Raw genomic sequence first — 21,165 nt, 5'->3', positions numbered from 1 at the left:
GTCGATTTATGACACAACAAAACACGAATAACATGGAAAATAAGTTCCAAAGATTGATAGTTTTGGTTATTGTATGTAAATCATCTGCGTTATGATCAAACAAACCAAGTTAACTCACATGTTTTCGTCAATTGCTCCAACAAAATCCTCTTTCATAGTTTTAAGATTTGTGTGATTATACATTAAGTTTGTATAAAAGCATGTAACAAAGACTTCAAATATTCATATGCTATCGATTCCATGTGGCTCTAGTACATGGTTTCTTTTACTACTTCCAATTGTTATTAGCTCAACAATAAAAATTTAAAAAGTCATCAAATCGACAATTAATCTCATCCTCACAGAAAATATTAAAATACCAACAGAAATTAATATTTGTTGTAAAAGATAACAATTGGAAGTAGAGTGGTCATCAATAGCTTGAAAAATAAACCACTACAAAATTTACTGGACATTATGACAGAAATTCGCATGGTGGTACTGCTTTGCATAAGCTTGACTCAGATAAAGAATATATCAAGCTGTTCATGGTCTCACCGTGTGCAGTATAAAAAGAAAGAGCAAATCTTGTTTTCACAACTACATGAATTGAGTCACAAGCAAAGCAGTGTCACGAACATCGATCCACATATATTGCTGAGACTCATCAGGAGAAGTTAATGCATTTTTTAGCCATGTTCTGTTTCCTCTTTTGGACCCAATTATAATTTTCATTATAATAAAGTATGATATAAATAAAATAAAAGCTGCCACCTTCTTTCTATGCCACTCAAATTCGTTCGACGTCCTTTCTCTTTAATTTTCCTTTTGCCACAAACAATACCGCTTAAACAAGTGATAAAAAACATGTGACTGACTTCTTGTCGAATAGCATCATAATTCTTTTTCCTTTTTTTTTTATAAAGCATACCTCACATAATCACATGAAATTTTTGGTGTTATCGGTACATATATGATGTAGTTTTCCAAGTTCATGATATTATTATGAGTTTGAAAAAGGCCCTCGTTGCTTTACAAAAGAAAGAAGAAGAAGAGGGGGGAGGTCATTTATGTGACCACACCAAAACGATGAAATATCTGAACTAGGGCTTCGTATAAGAGTGACAACTAAAATAAGCAAGGGTATTATGGTAATCGACCGCTTGATTTTTGGTTAGATCGCTATGATAGAAAACGAGTTTTTCATGACGATTATAGATGGCATGGGAGTGTGGATGGAATACTTGCGAGTTTTTGTGAACAAGTCAAGTGCATTTGTAATGGGGTTGGGTTATTATTTTGCTAGACACAGCCATACTTTTCTGTAAATATTGAGAAGTACTAGTGCATACATAGAGTCATTAACATATACAAATACATGACTTAATGAAAGATGAGATTCTTGGCCAAGATAGTAAATATATATACTAGTGGGGTTCGCCTCCTCTGATGGCCTGTTAAGTGATTTGTTTGGGTTAGACAGCACTGCATATGGCTAGTGGGGTCATATGTGATTGGAGTAATGGGAGCTGTGGGTTAGTCTCTCCTTTTGGTATAGCGCCTCTTTGTTATGTTTTTGTGTACTGAGGCTTTAGATTGTAATGGTGTTGTTACCCTTGTGGTAACTAATGAAATGAATCATCCTTTTGACGGAAAAAAAAGTAAATATATATACTAGTACCATAATCTTTGATCATATTGATTAGTTTACCACTAGCCACTAGGCCTTTGGAGTTCTGACTGTAGAATTTTTGTTCATCAAGCTAAACAGTAGAAACTTTAGACAAAAATCAGGAAAATAAATCACTACATATATAATGAATAAAAAGATTAAAATAAGAAAACTAAAAGCTAACAAATTCGTCCCACGTCCTTTCTCCTTTATAATTTCCTTTTGGTACTAAACTAGTACCTCTTAATTAAACAAGTGATAAACATACTCGTTATTTTTATTCTTTTTAATTGCTACGTAGGATATTTCCCCACCCCCCCCCCCCCCCCCCCCCCCCCCCAGAAGTTCATGATATTATTATTGTACGAGTTAAAAAATGTACATACCCTCACGATATTTTTTGTTTTTTAATTGCTACATAAGATATTTCTTCCCAGAAGTTCGTGATATTATTATTGTACGAGTTAAAAAGTGTACCATTAGACTTACCACAAAAAGTAGGTCATTACGTCACCACAGCAACAGACAGACATGATAATAGTAGGACAATCTAGAAAAAGCTAAGGCTATAGTGGTAATATCAGATTTGGTAAGACGACCTTGTTAACAGGAGGAGGCCCAAGTTAAAAGACATTGTGAACTAAATTTAATTTGGGATCGGCCCATCAATTTCCAGAGAAGAGACTCGTCATCAGCAAAGACGAGAGACCTCTGTCTCACTGAGAGGGTTCAAGTTCTCAAGTGACGGAAACAAAAAAATCAACTTTTAGTCACACACACACAAACAAACCCTGGAATCTATCTTTGCTTAGCTCTGGTCTTCTCTAATACCAAAAAATTGAAACAAGTGATGATCTTAACTGCTTTTGTTTTTCCGCTTCTTCTTACGTTTGACAGCATCTTTGAGTGTCATCTCTCCACTCTTGTGTTTTGTAGCCTCAGCTGTATCTTTCATCTCTAAATCTCCTGTTACTTCTTTCTGCACATTTCCAGAATCGTTCGTCTTTTTCTTGATCGTTGACTTAGTCACTGACTCTCCTGGCATTAGAAGAAACAAAACAAGTTTCAGTCTCCGCCTTGAGGAAGAAGCAAACAAAACTTATTAAAAAAAGGATAAAGAAAACTTTTTAACCTTTTGAAGCAAGTGAAGCTTTCAGTGAATCAACATCCATAGCTTCCGTGTAAGGATCCCTGTCCCACAAACAAAGATTCAGATTGTCTGGTAGATGAAATACGTGAAAGAAGAGAGAGAGAGAGAGATTGAGAACTTACCAGTTTGATGGACCGCCTTTGAAGTTGCCAGGAGAAGCAGCAACAGCTTCCTGTTCCTTACTGCTTTTGAGTTCAACTGAAGAGAGGTTTAATCTTTCAACATGTTCCCTAGATATCTCTGCAGCTATTTCCTCATCTTCAGACATCTTATGTCCCTCCTTCACAACTACAATAGGTCCAGAAACTTCAGGTTTAGCCAGAGTAGGATGTCGCTTCACCTTCTGTAAGCTCTTCTCACGGTTATACGCTTCAACCTGCACCAAGAAACACAAAGCACAACAAAAATGTGAGTCTTTTCTGTATTCAAAAGGCTTTGGATTTTTCAACTTTACCTCTTCTCTGATTATCTTAGTTGTTGCAGCAGCTCTTGAAGAAGCAAGACGCAAGCAATGAAGGATCACACTCTGGTTCACGCCTTCTTCTCCAGGTTTCTGGATAGCGCATATATCTCCATTAGCATTGACTGTCACAGTCATCCTCCCGCACATAACCTCTTCTTCAATATAAGTTGGGTCCATCACCTGCAATAACAACACAATCACATCTATTATCTCATAAACAAAGTAAAAGACTCAATAAAACACATAGTTTTGTTACCACAATGTTGCCTTTGTTGAAAAATCCAAACGTGAAGGCTATAGGGAGATGATGTATTATCAGTGGGACTGGCTCCCTTTCCTGCCAAAAGAAAGTAAAAACAGTTGAGAGCTTCTTTCTCTACTGTAACAAATTATTACAAGATGACAAAGAACATGGACTAACCTCTAGTGAATGAATGATAACTTCTTGATTGTTCTCTCCTCCTACAGTGCAGTCAGGTCTTCTAAACGTCATAAGCGCTGCTAACGCCGCAATATTTGCAGCATCAACCAAGTTCCTATAACAAAGGCGAGTGATAAAAACACACAAATAAGAGATCATCTTAACCTTCAATGAACATAACTGTAACCAATAAAACCTACCCTCCATTGTCTAAGATGTGAAGATCAATGCGAACAGACCAGACCTTCTTTCCAGCTAGAACGCAGAGTGACTCTGTATCCACCGCACGACTCTCTCTGCAACCAATACATTGACCAATTTACCATTACTCCAACGACACAAACCAGACTCGTTTTAAAATGGAGACTTACCTTAGACCACGGTCTATAATACGTCCAAGCTCTACAGCAGATTCGCCAGGACGACCAGGCTCAAAGGACGGATCAGCCATAGGAGAAAACTCAGTGAAGATAGATAGAGAGCCTTCATTAGGTCTGTCTTTGTAAGGCTGAACCAGCTGAGCAGTCACAAAACCCATCACATGAGTGTGACCAAGTTGAACTTCTGAGCTACCATATTCTCTGTTCATTCACACAAAAGATGAAAAACCTCTCTAGTTACAAAAACCCACAAGAAAAGTTGAAGTCTTTCTGAGCTAAAAAGCATCAGAACATTAGAAGACTTGTAAGTGCAGAAACAGTAACCATAAGTGAACAAGTTCAAAGAGCACACTTACTTGCCAAACTTAATAGTAAGCTTGCGGTAATCATAAAGACCACGACCATCTACTCTGACCTCGGACTGCAACGCTGTCTCCACGAACTTACTTTCGTTCACCGTCAACCTCCACATATTAGCCAATCTCCCCTCCATTCTTTCCTATCACTACAAACACGATTTTCAGAAAATAAAAATCAAAAACTTTCCAGAGAGAGAGAGAAGGGTTTTACCGTTTATGCCGTTGAAAGCGAGAGAGAGAGAGAGACCCTTGTACAACAATACGGCGGTGCTCGGCGGCGACTTGAAAGAGGTTTTGGGAGAGGAGAAAACACGTTTGAGAAGATGATTATAGGCTTTTCAGTTTTTATGGCCCGGCCCAATGATATTAGGCCTTCTTTAGATTAACGATGTTGTAAGCCTGTTTGTTCGATTTTTCAACTTGCAAAAATAGTATTTTTTTTTTTTTTCATTATGATGGATTAATAATCTAATTTTAGGTGGTTTGTATTTACCGTCTTTCTCACTAGTCAAGTTCATATAAGCAGGGCCGTGCCTCAATGGAGGCTGATCAAGCATTAGCTTGAGGGCCGGTCTAGTTAAAAAAAAATTTAAGGACCAATTTGGTTAAGAATCAATTATCTTAGGTGGTAAAACATGTAAGGGTAGAATATACAAGGTGCAGAGTGTTCGAACTCCAATTTCTGTATATCATAAAAATTTGGATTTTTTTGTAAGAGAAAATGTTTATAAGGCCAAAAAGTTTTTTACTTGCTTCTAATCTTACAAATGTCAGCCACGGCTCTGCATATAAGTTACAAAATAAAAATTATTCTGATATTTTTTAGTTGGTAATGACTTCAATTCAAACGAACGTTTAGGGATTTTTGTTGCTCGCCTTGATTTTTGTAACAAAATTCATTACCATTATTCATCTTAGTCTAGAAACTCTTCTTCTTCTTTTCCGATAAGCATCAAGCAATAAACTAACCATTGTTTGTTTACTTTATTTCTATTACGAAGGAGATAAAGGTTGGCATAAACTAGAACTTGTCAGAAGTTAGAACAAAAGTTACAGTCAAAAACTGATTATGGAAATGTCTATTTTTGCTTCAGCACACACAACGATAGAGAAGGAGACAACTTATCTTATGTTTCAAACTCTTGTTTTAAAATTGTTTAATAGTTATTAGAATAGGATTAGTTAAGTTTTTTTTTTCATTATTTTCACGTGGTTTTAATTTGTGGCTTTCATTCTTTTTCGTAGGCAATTGTAGTTTCCCCCCCCCCCCCCCCCCCCCCCCCCCCCCCCCACAAACTCTGTTTCCTTTTGATAGAGATGTGAGAGAATATGTTAATTAATTAAGCGAACAATATGAATCTTTCGTCTCTTTTTTGCTTCTGTTGTTGCTTTCATTTTTCTTCTTTCCGCTTGCTTATTTTTTTCTTTTTGCCCACTTTATTCCAAAGATAAAGATCTCATGTTCTATACCGATGTGTTTTTATAATAATTCTTGGACTAATTTATGTGCATAACACCAGATGCATTCAGCTCCTTGTAGTTTGTAAAATTTCGATTTGTAAGTTTTGATTTATAGTATTCTCCAAAGTCAAGTGATTCGTCTGGAGGCAGATACAGCTATTGTAATATATATCCACAATAATCAGAATCATTCATTAAAAATGATAAGAATCGAAAAGATTAGGTATGTTTGCTAAGTATATATATAACTCACGGCTGAGGATCCCATTATCAAAAGAATCTCACGGTTAGAGCCTGATATACACACTATTAGTTACTTTTAGTAGCAACAATTTAGAGATTAGTTGCTATCAAATAGTAGATACTTATGTCATTGCTAAAAGCCTAAAACCCAAAAAAAAAGAAAAAAAAGAGACTTATATCTTACATACATTCAATTCAATCCTTGACATCATGAGAGAATAGAATAAGGGTACATAAATTACACGACAAATTTAATATGCATGTAGAAAATGTGATAGTGAGCTCACTACTGCATCCACTATCTTTATATGTTTCTTCATTAGTGGCCTCATAAGTCTACCAAAAGAATATACATATATGCTCATAGATTTGCTTTGTATATTTAAGAATATCACTCGTATAATATATCTTCCAACCTTCGAATGAAGTTTGGTTTATATATGTTTGAATACATTACAGAATTCTCCCATTTCTAAAGGTTTCTTTTGATTCTTTTGTTTCGTATATATTTATATTGTGTGGTATTAATCCCAATGGCCTTGCACCAAATCTTTTAAAGGAGATAATGATTTGATTTTGCAATTTGTTAGAGTTTTACGATTTCAATCAAATGTGCATTGTTATTACTATTCGTATTGGATCCAATGAGTGTGTTTGGGAATCCATAACAGTCGTGTTATGCCTCATTAACAGTGGAGAAAGCAAGATGTTGGGCAAAAGCATCCTATTGTTATAGCATATATATCCTTTCACCTTTCAAGAAAATTAAAGAAATGGAAATGAAAAAAAGTGAAAGGTTATTTAACTTATTATAACTTTAAAAGGAAAAGAATGCAATGATGAACATGTGAGTCATGTTATATTCCCAAATCCCACTTTGAATATAATAAAGCGATAACTTAATCAAAAGCTTGTCTCCTTCACTTTCAATTTTGCAATCATCGTCTCATCAATGTCGACGGACACACTAGATATGACATATGTGGTACATGCGCTCAGCTCACTGTCGTTACTTGAAAGTTCAAACATACATAAGTAATATATTTAGCGGTTTATAAATAATGTTTTGAGAGAAACAGTGTTGTGATCTTTAGGTGAAGCGGACCGATTGAGTGTAATGACATATCTTATCAAGCAACTTTAAACTATAAATTGTTAATAATCTTGAGATTGAATATGCTTATCTAACAATGGATGTTTGATTTACAAAATAATCATTCTGTTTATGTAGTCTTTTATCCGGCATTTTAATTTACCTTTTAAAACAAACTATATAATTAGTGTGTATTCATGAAAAAAAGTTTACGGTTATATAACTAATCATTACCAAATTTTCACTTGATTACCACTAAGCTAATATTAATTAAACTCTATCTAGTCAAACTTAGAACGCACTAGGGACTGCTAGCTAGAGACCGAATATGTTAATTTTTTCCACAGATTATCCCTAAACTAATTGATATAAATGTCGAGAACATATATCTCTACATTTCTTACCTTGGATTTCCAAAAATACATTTTTTACATTTTTTTTCCTCTTACACATTCTTATACTCTTTTTTTTAATGAAATTTCAAATTTATTGATCTATCAAAAGAATGTTATTTATACATGTGAGCTACTCTATTCAAACTTGCAAAGATTAAATGAATATCCTCCTTCTAAGAAGTGATTAGGAACCATCTCTGAAGTAAACCTCCATACCTATGATCATGCTTGTATTTGAGTGAAGTGATTCTGTTTCGTACCGCCTTGTCTATGAGCCGGCACAAGTGATCAGTGGGAACTCTACTCTGCTGATGTCGTCGCGCATTCCTCTCCCTCCAGACATGATAGATTGTGGTTTGCAGCAGAAGTTTGGCCAAGATAGTGTATGTTTCCAACGGCCTCATTCTCTGTATGCATTGCACTGTCCATTGCCAGTCGGGGTTTATGTTTCTCCCAACGAGTCTCCGAGCCAAGCTTTCCCACACCGTACGGGTATAAGGACAAGCAAAGAAGAGATGGTCTCGCGTTTCATCCCTTTCTCCACATAATTCACATCCTTGTACCATTCTCCATTGCCTCATACGATCGCATGTAGACAATCTATTCTTCATAGCCAGCCAAGTAATAAACGCAAATCGTGGGACTCCTTGCGTAAACCATACAACTCGACTCCACTCTACTACAGTCCGCTTGGATCTTATTTGTTCCCACATACTTTTTGTGGAAAAATGGTCTTGATAATCATCATTCCCATGCTTTCACAAGACAGTGTCCCTACCCTTTTCAGGCCTCGGCGTTTCCCTCTCCAAGATACTAGCATGTAGTTCCAAAAACCGGTGACTTCTTCGCCCTCTGATGCTCCATCCCTCTGGTGTCACCGCTTCACTGACCTTGGCGTGCCTCCTAATACCCAGATAAGTGGTTCCTGTTGGGCCAATGACATCAATCAACCTCCCTTGCCCCAACCAATTATCAAACCAGAAGTGACTACTTTTACCATCTTTGATATCAACTCTGAAAAACTCATAAGCCACATCCCTCAGCTTAAGCAATTTCTTCCAGATCCAGGATCCCTTTGTATCATCCCTTACATCCCAGAAGGAGTTGTATTTAAGTAAGTAATGTTTTACCCAACTCACCCACATAGAAGAAGGTTGCGTGAACAAGCGCCAAATGAGTTTTAAAGCGAAGACTCTATTTGATTCCCGGAACTTTCTAATGCCAAGCCCGCCTTCAGATTTCGTCACACATAAATCATCCCAGCTGACTTTCGCTTTGTGTGTCTGAGTAGGAGATCCTGGCCAGAGGAAGGCGCTGCACATACTTTCTTACACTCTCTTTCTTCTTACACATTCTTACACTCTCTTTCTTCTAGCACATTCTTACACATTTTTACACTCTCTTTCCTCTTACACATTCTTACACTCTCTTTCTTTTTACACTCTCTTTCCTCTTATGCTTTCACATTCACTTTTCTCTTATATGTTCACATTCACTTTATTAGTCTCAATTTAGAAAAATTACGAGCATATGAAAAGTAATATATTTGGGGATCTTCCAAACTGTCTAACAACAACGACAACACGTAAAAGTTTTAGCTAATGTAATTTGTAACCGCTAAGATATAGTGTTGTATATGATCTAACATAACATGTACCAGATAACAAATTATATATCAGCTACCATAACATGTACCAAGTAACAAACCATTTATCAATTTTTTTATACCAAATTATATATCATGTAACATAACATATACCAGGTAACAAATATTTTATTAGATAACAACAAGTCTATGTAGCATACCAACCATTTGTCAATATTTTGATCTAAATTTATGTATAAGTTAAAATAACATGTACCATGTAACAAAATAATTTATCAGATAACAAATAATTTATCAAAAAATGCTATCAACTCGCAAATCATGTATCTACCAATTTATCAAGTAACAAACCATGTATGAAACAATGTATAATTCGAAAAACCATTCACCAAAACATTTATCAGCTACTAAATTAAGTAGCAGTTGGTAACAAATATTTTATAACATCTTACTTGAAAATTATTAATCAAATTAGACTCATAATTTAATTAAACTCATAATTTGAATTAAACTCATAATTTGAAAATTATTAATCAAATTTGAAAATATCCATAATCTTCTCAAAAGTTAATTAAACTCATAATTTGAACTCATTAACCAGAAGACGTTTAAGGAACATAATCTAGGCACAACATAAATTGTATGATTAATAATTTGAAAATTATTAATCAAATTTGAAATATCCATAATCTTCTCAAAAGTTAATTAAACTTACAATTTAAAATTATTAATCAGAAGGAGTTTAGAGAACATAAGTTAGGAACAACATAAATTAGGACAGAACTTAGGTTCACCCCCTAGGGTGAATCTTTAAATTCACCACACCCTTTAAAACTAATCAAAGTGACACATAAATTATTAATTAAAAAATATTAAAATAAATAAAAAAAATAGTTACAAAAAATAAAAACGCTAATTTTAACAACGTTAACGTTTTCAGTTAAACCCTAAACCCTAAATCTTAAATTTTAAACCCTACACCCTAAATTCTAAACCCAAATCCAAACCCCTAAACCCAAACCCTATACCCTAAACCCTAATCCTAGACCCTAAACCCAAATTATATACCCTAAACCCAAAAACTAGACTATAAACCTAAACTCTATACCCTAAACCCAATTCCAAGACCCTAAACTCAAACCGTAAACCTTAAACCCAAACCGTATACTCTAAACCCAAAACCTTAACTATAAGTCCAAACGGTAAATCCTAAACCCAAACCGTAAATCCTAAACCCAAAACCTATATCCTATATCCAAATCCTAGACCTAAAACTCAAACGGTAAACCCTAAACCCAAACCCCAAACTTAGATGCTATAGGGTTTGGGTTAAGGTTTACGGTTTGGGTTTAAGGTCTAAGACTTGGGTTTAGGGTATATGGTTTAGGTTTATAGTCTATTTTTGGGTTTAAGGTATATAATTTGGGTTTAGGGTATAGGATTAGGGTTTAAGATATAGGGTTTGGGTTTAGGAGTTTGGATTTGGGTTTGGGTTTAAAATTTAGCGTATAGGGTTTAGAATTTAAGATTTAGGGTTTAGGGTTTTGCTAGAAGCGTTAGCGTCATTAAAATTAGCGTTTTTATTTTTTGTAATTATTTTTTATTTAATTTAATGTTTTTTAATTAATAATCTATGTGTTACTTTGATTGGTCATAAACGGTGTGGTGAATTTAAAGGTTCACCTTAGGGGGTGAACCTAATCTTTGTTCCATAAATTATATGGTTATGTCTTATCAAACGGACACCATTTATGCATAAACTCGTTTCTATTGGAGTTAATAATCGCTTTACGTCCACGAGACTGACACGGTTTCAGCTGCGCAGAGTAGAATCTAGGGGTATTATGCTCTTGAAAATATTAATTAGAAGACATGGATATTTTGCCAATATAGATGTTCGGTAGGGATACAGCCAGCAATTATCTCTTAATTATGTCCGATTATTCAATTAATATACATGTGTCGTAAGGGGATGCTATGCTCTTGGAGTCAAAATTCGTCTACACTCTTTAACATTCTCTAAATCTAGTGGTGAGCGAGAATGCAAGAAAAGACTTAAAAGTTCAAGAGTGTCACTATCAACTAACGTTGTCTTCTTGTTTTCCTGTGTTTATTTTTACGCTAAAATACGTTATGCCACTTATTAGATTCACTTGCATTACTTCAAATTTGAAACACTGACAATTATTCAAAACGAGCTCATTTTATTGCAAAGTAATTAATAAGACACTCAAATGTAGAAAATATAACGAAAAACAAAAAAAATATATACTGAAAAAAGCCAGTTTCAAAAAGAAAAAAACTAAAAAAAATATATACTGAAAATTAGTTAAAAGTAAAACCATAGTGCATGGAACTATGCATCTAGCCAAGTGAACGGCTCTTCAAGCCGGAACACCACATCATCTCCGAAAAGCTGCCATGTGGACATGCTGTCGTAGTAACGAAACGCGTCATTTTGGTTGAGAAGTCCTTCCGTGAAAAGATCCGGCAAATCAAACACCGTCTCTTCGTTGCTTTCCTTGTCCGTACTCGAAGTCTCCGAAGTGTCCGAAGAAAAAACGAAACTGCTGGAAGTCGAAGACTGATCAGCCGTCGACAACTCATAATGGCTTAGCTCCTCGACTAGTTTCTCATGGATAACTGGTTCTTGCCATGTGGTTTCCGCGGCTTTAGCAGCTGCGGCTTGTATATCCTTGGGAGAGCAGCTAACCGGACGAGGAAGCAACCCGGATAATTCAGGGAAATTGAGATAACCGGAGTTGCCTTTAATGGCTAAAGCCGCTACATCATGAGCTCGAGCTGCCATCTCAGCCGTTGGATAAGTCCCAAGCCATATTCTTGACTTCTTCTTTGGCTCTCTAATCTCTGACACCCATTTTCCCCAGCTCCTCTTCCTTACACCTCTATACGGCGTCGGATTCTCGTTACGATCTCGACCGTTGCTCTTCCTACGTTTTCCGCCAGCTTCATTGTCTTGCACTAACGCTCTTTTGGATGAAGACCAAGATTCCGATGAAGATGTCATGGGGGCAACGATGGAGGTTGTTACATTATCTTGATGATGAGTAACACTACTCTCTATGTTGATTTGTTTTTCCATTTGAGTGAGAGAGAGAGAGAGAGATAAAGCTATAGGTTGCAACCTGAAGTGAGCTGCTCTTATTATTCTTCCAATTCGGAGTATTTAATAAGGTCCTTGTTTCGTATTATAAAGAAAGAAACATGACAGTCATATATAAAAGCATATATTAATTATTTCGTTAAAACTGGGTCCGGATGGCCAATCTACTGTCTACCATTTACTGCGAATAACTTATGCCCATGTGAAATTAAATGGGAATAACGTGTCTCTTTGTTTAATAAAATCATATTCTATATGCCAGAAAAGAAAAGAAAAAACCTAAAATCGAATAATATTTAGACGGCATTCATCGAAATGTTTCTCGTCTTATATATGGACCGACGATCGTGCACGTGCCTCACCTTAGAGCACCGTTAACCATTGGTGCTTAAGGGGTGTTTAACATTTTTTTAATTAAAAAAAAATCATTTTTTTAATTAAAAAAAAAAAATAGGAAAAAGAAAAAAAAAAGAGTGCTTAATTAGACATCACAAGTAGCTGTTGCTTGCACTGTTTGCAGGTTCCACAGACACGTGACGACCCGTAATTGGTCATTTTTTTAATTTTTTTTTTCAGACAAAAAAAATGAAAAGCATCCCACGTAAGCAACTTTAGGGTGGTTAATGGTGCTCTTAATAACCCACGAACTTTGGCTTTTAGTTGTGTGACGTCATTATTATCAATAAGTAACAGCACAATGTGCAGTGGCTACTTTTATCTTCTTCCCTATATAATTATAGACAGTACAGTATATAATAAGAAAAATACTACATTAGAGTTTTACGTTGGCCCACTTTACTTTACAAGGAATCGACGTATGTTTTAAACTTTTAATTAACTTGGACGTTGGTAAATACACAATATTCAAATTAGTAAAAACAATTTTTTTTTTGAACAACAGTAAAACCAATTCAAACCACGAGAATCACGTTATCACGTTGGCCCACTTTCAGTCTTTTACCCATGCTCAGTTTTTATTAATATTTTTTTTTGGGTGAAATATTAAATTTATATTAATGAGAGAAGAACTTTAGAGTTTTTTTTTGGGGTGAAATATTAAATTTATATTAATGAGAAAAAAACTTTAGAGTTTATGTACATAAAGAATCATAACAATGAGACTAGCCTACTAACCCTGCTGCAAAGAATCCTACCGTCCACGAAACCATCTTTGGAGCAGTCCCAACAATTTGGGATTCTCAAAGTATCTAGTAGACATGATCCTCTGTTTAACTATTTTCTCAATGAGTTTGGAGAGCTAAGTCCACTGTTTTTGGCCTCCCCATATGTCTTATGTCATTTCTCTCCTTCCATATGTAATAAATTGCAGTCTGAAACACCATTCTCAACAGGATATAGTCCAGCTTCTCGTATCGGAGTTCCACTAACTGAGCAAGCGTTGTCTCCCAATCTGGATCAGCCTCCGCTAGCAAGAGGTCTCCTACGACTGCTAACCACACAGTGAATGTGTACGGACAAGCGAAGAAGAGATGGTCTCTTGACTCGTTTGGCTCGCCATAGAACAAGCAGCTTTGTACCACGTCCCATTGACCCATTCGCGTTCCTGTAAATAGCCTATCACGAACTGCTAGCCAAGTGATAAACGCAAACCGGGGTACTCCCTGCGCAAACCAAACGACCTTACTCCAACTCTGCTTCTCCTTATGCAATCTGATCTGTTCCCATGTTTTCGACGAGGAGAACCTGTTGATATACCCTTCAGGTCGATCTCTCCATTCAACCTCATCTTTCCCACTGCCTGTGCCTGCAGCAGGAGCAGTCATGGGGTGCTCGCAATAACCTGCTGCAAATTGTGATCACGACACCGTCTAAACTGCCATCCAGCCTCATTTGCAGCAGCCGCAACCGTTTCATACCGCCCCAATCCCAATCTCTGTGGACCACTTTTCCCAACAATGTCAATCAGACGCCCCATTGGATGCCAGTAATCAGACCAGAACACAGTACTCTCGCCATCATTGACACGAGCTCGAGGGAACTGCGATGTCAACGGCCTTAGCCTCAGTAGTTTTCTCCAAACCCATGAACTTTTGGTCGACTCCCAATTTTTATTAATATTGTTTGAGGAGTTTAACTTGTTATTTTCTTACTCTTCACGATCAATTTATTAAATTTATATTTCTTTTTGCTAAAAATTTATGTTTACCAATTTTTTTTAATTAAATTTATTACTATCGTTGCAAGCTTTTGTAAAATGAGTTAATATTATTACAATAAGATGTTTCTAGCGGAATCTTTGGATCTAAAGCTCTACAACGTATTTTTGACTGATTGAGCTGGCTATAATTTAACTTTTCATTAATACGCTTATATCCCAGAAGATTTGTAGATATAAGGCTACATGTACATGTGTGTCCTTTTTAACGGTTCGGCGCCACTATAACTAGTAAACACTTTAATTTGCTCCTTTAAAAAAACCACTTTAATTTGCTAATGAATAAATTAAAAATGACTAACAAAACATGAAAGAGAAACCAGCCAATTGAAATCATTGAAGAGTACTGTACTAATGTACTCCATGAGTATTAGTTTATTTTCTGGTTTTAAATATTAAAATATGTACACATATTTGTCTTGCCTTTTCTGTTGTTACTGAAGAATGAAGAACCTTGAGTATTGATTGTCAAGTGTCAACTCTTTATTGATATAATATTCATATATATCCTTACAATGATGAATATTCATTTGTAAGACTGTGATTTACAACAAAACGGCTGTCATTAACAAGGAAAACATGTGTTTAGAACACATGTGAATGTGATACATTTATATTTCAGCTGTCCTGTAAAGAAAAGCCACAAAAGCTGTTAACTACTCTATTTAAAAAGCAAACAACCAAAAATCTACAATTACAACTGTAAATAACAAGATTAATACCTAGACTATAAAGTCGGATAACATTTTTAGGGTAATAACAAAAAGCCTAGACTCAACATAGCGTTATAGGAGATAAAAATACACACGTACAATTTAACCCAAAAAATACACACGTACAACTAAAATATAATTCAATTCGACTAAAAATACAATGTACACACACGCCAGAAGATGAGGTACAGATACAGTTAGGAAATCTGATTATGATTACAATCATAACATGTAAACACAAACGCATACATGAATCTAATTAGATACATGAATCCATTTCTAAATTTAAAAACAATCCTCACCAGAATTGGTCGAACCTAGCATTTTCTGGGCCATACCAAATATTTCCTTCGGCCAGACCTAATATTTACATATTTATAATTATAATGCAATGAGTAGTGACACCCTTATTCAAAACCGATGGCTCTATTATTTTTAAGAAATACTGGATCATTTTTTCGCGCTACGCGTGGATAATATACTTTTATTTTTTTCACATTTTATGACATGTAAATTATCATCTTAATTTAAGATTAATTGTGTTTATTTGATCAATTGCAACTTACTATTTTTACTTTCATGGTAAATCTTTTGTATAAATGAGGAAATTTAGTTTTAAAATTCTATTTCTCATTTTAAAATTTTATTTATATTAATCTCAAATAAGTTTTATTATATGAAATGAAAAAGAGTAACCTGACTTTCACAGTAAAATTAGGAAGACATTTTGAATTACTTTTCTTTTATTATGTTTGGCAAACTTTACTTCTGTATAAGATTTGAAACATTTTAGGGATCAAAATTTCACGTAAGTAAAACACATCAGAACAAAAAAATTTGTTCAATAATGCACATGCATTTATTATTATTGTTTTACATAAATTTTATAAAATCGATGATTGATAACCGTTTTAGAACTGAAACCGTTTAAAATTTGTCTATGCATTATTAAATAGTAAAAATATTAAATTATAAAATAATATTAATATTTATTGGAAGTGATGTAATAATACTTTTATTAGTGACCAATAATTTAAATATAGAAAAATTATTTATTCACCGACCAATAAAAGTCTGCGAGCTCAGGTTCTTTAGTTGAAAAAAAGAAACAAAATAATAAGAATTCACCAAATTATATTATGTTTTTAAAATAAAAAAAAGTAAAAAAAATAAAAAAATAGTACAAATTTTTTTTAACCATTGTTAACGCAGTCATCAAAACAATAAACCCTAAATCCTAAACATTAAACCCTAAAAACTAAACCTTAAATTATTGGATAAATTCTAAACCCTTGGGTAAACCCTTAATCTTTGGATAAACCCTAAATCCTTGGGTAAACTCTAAACCCTTGGGTAAACCCTAAACTATAGGGTAAATCCTAAACCCTAGGGTTTAGAGCTAAGATTTAGAGTTTTAATGACGGCGTTTAGAATTTAGTGTTTAGGATTTATTGTTTAGTGTTTATGATTTAGAGTTTAGGATTTACCGAATGGTTTAGGGTTTAATGATTAGACTCTAGGATTTAGTGTAATTTTATTGACAACATTAATAATGTTTTAAAAAAAACTCATTTTTTGCAGCTAGTACTATTTTTTTAATTTATTTTTACTTTTTTTTTATTTTAAAAACACAATACAACTTAGCAAATTTTTGTTATTTTGCTTTTTCTTGTTATTTTGCTTTTTCCAAAAAAATTAAATATGATATGACATGCTATAATTGGCTGGTGAACCTACGCCTTCTGGGGTAAACAAAAAAAAAAACTTTTCTGAGAATGCGTAGATGTTGTTTTTGTAAATTTGTTCTAATGTAATTTTGATAACATTATAGTAAATAAGTCTTATTTGGCGTTGGACTTCTGTAAATTGAAACACAATTATGGATAAAATGTTTTCTAATTAAATACAACGCATAATAGTGTATGAACCAAAATTTCTTTTGAAAAAATAAATTTAAATATATGGAAGGAATAAACATTAGAAGCTGCAATTAGACATGAACATCCTTTTTTAGAATTTTTGGAGAAACAAATGTATGTTATGATTTCCGAGAGAATTTTAATTTTAGCTTTTACCCCAAATTTGATATCATTATTTAAATTTATCTTTAAGAGATAACCATTTTCATAAATACTTTAAATTTCTAAAAACTAAAACTGACATTATAAATCATTTAAAAATGTTTAAAATCATTTATAAAATATTTATAAAGGTTCATAAATTCAAACCCAATCCATAAATAATATACTAAGGCAACATAAAACAAAAACTGATAATATACTTTTATCAGCCGTGACCATGACTGGAGCAACATCATGACCATGACTCTTTCTCTATGTATCTTCAACAGTGCTCTGAAATCGTTTATCCTCAAAGATGATGTTATTGTCATCAGAAACATAGCTTGTGTGTGAACTCGATGAAGCCAAGCTTGACTGTTTCTTGAGCTGAACATCTTCTGAACAGCTATCGTTGACATCATCTTTAATTGGCTGCTGCTTCGCTCTGCCTAATTTAGCAAAGGAATCACTCTGCCTCATCTTCAATGAGTTATCTCGAGAATGACCTCTCTTCCATGAAGCATTTTCTGATTGTTCATCAACATTTTTCTTAGAAAGCTTTGCCCTGGTAGTAGATTGATCTTCTTCTTCCCTATAAATGCTTCTTGGCATTTCTTCTTTAACAAAACCTCCGCTTTGCACATTTGAGCTACTATGTCTATGTGAAGGTTCGTTTCTTATATTATCATAAGAGGATGAGTTCGGCGACTCTGTGGAACTCTGCATCGTCATCCTCATCCTTTCTTTACTTGAAAGCTCAGCAGCTGCACGTGCAGCAAAACTCACTCTTTCAGCAGATTCAGCAGCTGCATGTGCAGCAGTCTTAGCATCAGCAAATTCTGTTTCGTATGGAGATGAATCCACATAACCTGGATGAGGGTATGTGTTCTCAGCCACCATTCTTATCTCCTGTATAAAAGAAGAAACAATTTGTTACATCTAACGCTTCAACACAGATATAACAAACATTAAACAAAAAGTTTTTTTTAAAGAAAAAAACTAACCAGAAGGTCTGGGGTCTTGATGATAATGATCAGTAGAAGCAGTGCGGCTGGAAGATATTCCGCCAGTTTCATATAAGTTCTGCTACACGTTAGCAGTAGATGGAGCTTGAAACTGTGGAGGTTGATTGTTTGGATTCTTGAAGAATATGAGTTTATTCCACTCACGGACTGAGAGGAACTTGCTCCACTCTGCTCAAAGAAATTGAAAATGCCATTGAGGAAACTTATACTAAAGAAACAGACTGGTGAAGCTTAGGCTATGAAATGAAGATGTAGTTACTGACCATCAATACAATCTCCTTTGGATCTGGCTCAACCAAAGATTCTGGTTCCCATGTTACATTATGCTCCGTAGCAATCTCTTTCAAAATTTTGTTCTTCGTTGGACCATTAGGAGCTTTAACCGACAGTTTATCCACCAACTAAGCATACATAGAGAGAGAAAGAATCATCATCATCATCATCAAGAATGATGCCTCTCTCCTACGAACATCAGAGAAAGGAAAACAACAACACAAGCAACCAAAACTCACCAAGCGGCTCACACCAGAATCTGACTGCAACCCAACAGCAGCTGAAACAAAATCTTTGCCATACTTAGCAGAGAAATGCTTAACTACATCAGCTAACTCCGCGACACTAGGAAATTATAAGTTTCTGGGTATATAAAGAAGGAGGAAAAAAGGGAGCTGAAACGAAACCATAAAGAAGGAGTATTGATGGATCGATTAAAACTCAGTCGAAATGGTTTAGGGGGAGAAGCCGAAGTGGCAGAGGGGAAGAGAGAAGACGAAGTGGTAGAGGAGGCGAGAAGAGACACGCGACTTCAGCTCCGCGTCGTAGACCTAGGTCTAATTATTAGATGATCTAAAAGCCCAATCCCAAATCAAAAGAAGCCCACACGCATAAGTCAATTCAGAAAAAATTTTAAGCCCAGCCCGAAAACGAAATGTTCTGATTGGCGGATTATTTATGCTGACGTGGACATGCTAGAATTGGAGATTATCCCCCTTTTAGTATTGTGATATAGTGTATTTTTAAAGAATTTTTTTTTGTTTGTTTTAATAAATATTTTTCAACTTAAATCTATCAATGCTTCTCGCATTCAAGTGTCAGTTGTAACGATGAGGTTAGTTTAGAAGCTAAACACACGTAAACATGATAATACAACATAACCTCAATAAATTAATACTTGATAAATTAATAATTTATATAGATTAATAAATTTTGTCAGTCCCAAATTGGACCGGTTTAAAATTTGATACGAATCGATAAAATAATAAAATAATATTTTTTAAAGAAATTTTATGTTAATATATGATCCCATTAAAATTATAAAATAGAGAAATTTCCTAGGATATACCTAAAATTTTTTTTGTCACAAATATAGACTTCAAAAATAAAAATGACCAAAATAGACTTAAATGTTTTGTCAAAAGAAGTAAATATGCACTTATACCCCTAGGGTTAACTAATCTAGACATTAGGGTTTAAAGTTAAGGGGGTGGGGTTTAGGGTTTAGGGTTTAGAAATAAAAAAAAGTTAAAATTTTCAAAACAAAAAGTGATATTTTGGTCATTTTAGTTTTTGAGGTTTATTTTTGTGACAAAAATTAAAAAATATCTATTTAAGGGAATTCCCTAATTTATATGTATACATATTTTATATAAGTAAGAACCTATTATTATATTATTTGTTTTATATTCACAATGGAATCATCTTTATATTTTTTTAACACTTAATATATTTTTGATGAGATTTAGTAATATTATATGTAAAATATATATTATATATACAAAATAATATAATATAAATAATGTAAATGTCAAATTTCAAAAAATAATAATTAATGTCTATATACTAAAATCAAATATTTTCTTATCTTAGAATAAATATATTTTAAAATAAAAAAATCTAAATAAGAACTTTTTTATAAATTAATATCTCAATAAATTAATAAAATTATAAAATTTCAATATTATTAATTTATAAAGGTTCTACTATATTAGGATTTGAAATTTTGAAACTTAGCCTTATAGAGCAGGTTCCGAAGTAAGTACATAATACCATGAAAGTTTAACATTTATAAGTTTACGTGCGTATTTTGTCTTGACTTCCAAATTTTTTAAAAGTAATATTTATAAGTTTTAGATTCTGAAAAAATATTAAAATTTAATAAAATTTAAATTTTCAAAACCGGCTCTGTCTCGCCTAAATTATTATAGCTTCTTACAAATTCATAGTAAAGTTTAGTGTGCTAACTTGTTTTCCATTTTTTTCAACTTGTCATACAAACTTTATTGTGCATTTTTGTTATTCATTAAGCTATTTGTTGAGCCAAAAGCATATAAAGAATTTCTGAAAAAGTTCCGAACAAGCGCTCGTGGCCATGGTCGATACATCTCTTTCACTAAGAAGCAACTTGGAAGGCATAATCAAAACCTTACTTCTTCCTCCTACTAGTCATCTGTATTTTTTTTTTTGTTCAAAACTAGTCATCTGTATTTATTGCCAAATCTTAATGACTTTTAAGGTTATTGCAAAGAAGAAAAGGCATAGAATACAGTATGGATGGACAAATAAACCGAACCCGATCCGATAAAAATGAATCCGAACTGATCCGAACCCGATGTAAATACCAATTGGATCTTGTTTTATGATATTTTAGGTTATGTATATTATCCGAACCGCACTCGAACCCGAACCTAAATGGGTACCTGATAGAATCCGAAAAATTCAAAATCCCCTAAAATAGCTTGTACCAAATATGATCTTAATTCTTAATATGTATCCAAAATACACTAAAATATTATTGAACATCTAAAATAATATCTATTTACATTAAGGTTAATGGTTAAAGTTGGCG

At 34.0% G+C, this 21,165-nt stretch overlaps 3 protein-coding genes and 1 pseudogene across 3 annotated transcripts; all 4 read right to left on the bottom strand.

Moving 5' to 3' along the window:
- Window positions 1-2,280: 2,280 nt before the first annotated feature.
- Window positions 2,281-4,788, bottom strand: LOC106412057 (exosome complex component RRP45A). The gene is made up of 10 exons (XM_013852942.3): window positions 4,636-4,788; window positions 4,422-4,570; window positions 4,057-4,266; window positions 3,886-3,981; window positions 3,686-3,800; window positions 3,521-3,601; window positions 3,256-3,444; window positions 2,924-3,177; window positions 2,784-2,842; window positions 2,281-2,689 (listed from the first exon to the last, which is right to left on the bottom strand). Exons 2-10 carry the CDS (start codon window positions 4,556-4,558, stop codon window positions 2,508-2,510), a joined length of 1,323 nt encoding a protein of 440 aa, XP_013708396.1. The 5' UTR covers window positions 4,559-4,570; window positions 4,636-4,788; the 3' UTR covers window positions 2,281-2,507.
- A 6,618-nt stretch (window positions 4,789-11,406) lies between these two features.
- On the bottom strand, window positions 11,407-12,482 carry LOC106414129 (ethylene-responsive transcription factor ERF035). Its single transcript, XM_013854838.3, has one exon. The coding sequence runs from the start codon at window positions 12,323-12,325 to the stop codon at window positions 11,579-11,581; it is 747 nt and encodes a 248-aa protein (XP_013710292.1). The 5' UTR covers window positions 12,326-12,482; the 3' UTR covers window positions 11,407-11,578.
- A 473-nt stretch (window positions 12,483-12,955) lies between these two features.
- On the bottom strand, window positions 12,956-19,600 carry LOC125591191 (annotated as a pseudogene).
- Window positions 13,588-14,130, bottom strand: BNAC08G30690D. The gene has a single exon (XM_013854128.1). It carries the CDS (start codon window positions 14,128-14,130, stop codon window positions 13,588-13,590), a length of 543 nt encoding a protein of 180 aa, XP_013709582.1.
- Window positions 19,601-21,165: the final 1,565 nt, after the last annotated feature.

This window comes from Brassica napus, chromosome C8 (genome assembly GCF_020379485.1).
Source record: "Brassica napus cultivar Da-Ae chromosome C8, Da-Ae, whole genome shotgun sequence".
NCBI classification, from domain to species: Eukaryota; Viridiplantae; Streptophyta; class Magnoliopsida; order Brassicales; family Brassicaceae; genus Brassica; species Brassica napus.
The sequence above is the reverse complement of the archived record's forward strand: the minus strand, read 5'-3'. Positions and strand labels throughout refer to the sequence as shown.

What these genes read in the sequence shown, in the direction of transcription:
- LOC106412057 (XM_013852942.3), bottom strand. Translation starts at nt 4,558, where the DNA reads ATGGAGGGGAGATTGGCTAATATGTGGAGGTTGACGGTGAACGAAAGT. An exon ending in ATTATAGACCGTGGTCTAAG is followed by an intron (nt 3,982 to 4,056) that starts GTAAGTCTCCAT and finishes TATTGGTTGCAG; the next exon opens with AGAGAGTCGTGCGGTGGATA. An exon ending in CACATCTTAGACAATGGAGG is followed by an intron (nt 3,801 to 3,885) that starts GTAGGTTTTATT and finishes CCTTTGTTATAG; the next exon opens with GAACTTGGTTGATGCTGCAA.
- LOC106414129 (XM_013854838.3), bottom strand. Translation starts at nt 12,325, where the DNA reads ATGGAAAAACAAATCAACATAGAGAGTAGTGTTACTCATCATCAAGAT.
- BNAC08G30690D (XM_013854128.1), bottom strand. Translation starts at nt 14,130, where the DNA reads ATGACTGCTCCTGCTGCAGGCACAGGCAGTGGGAAAGATGAGGTTGAA.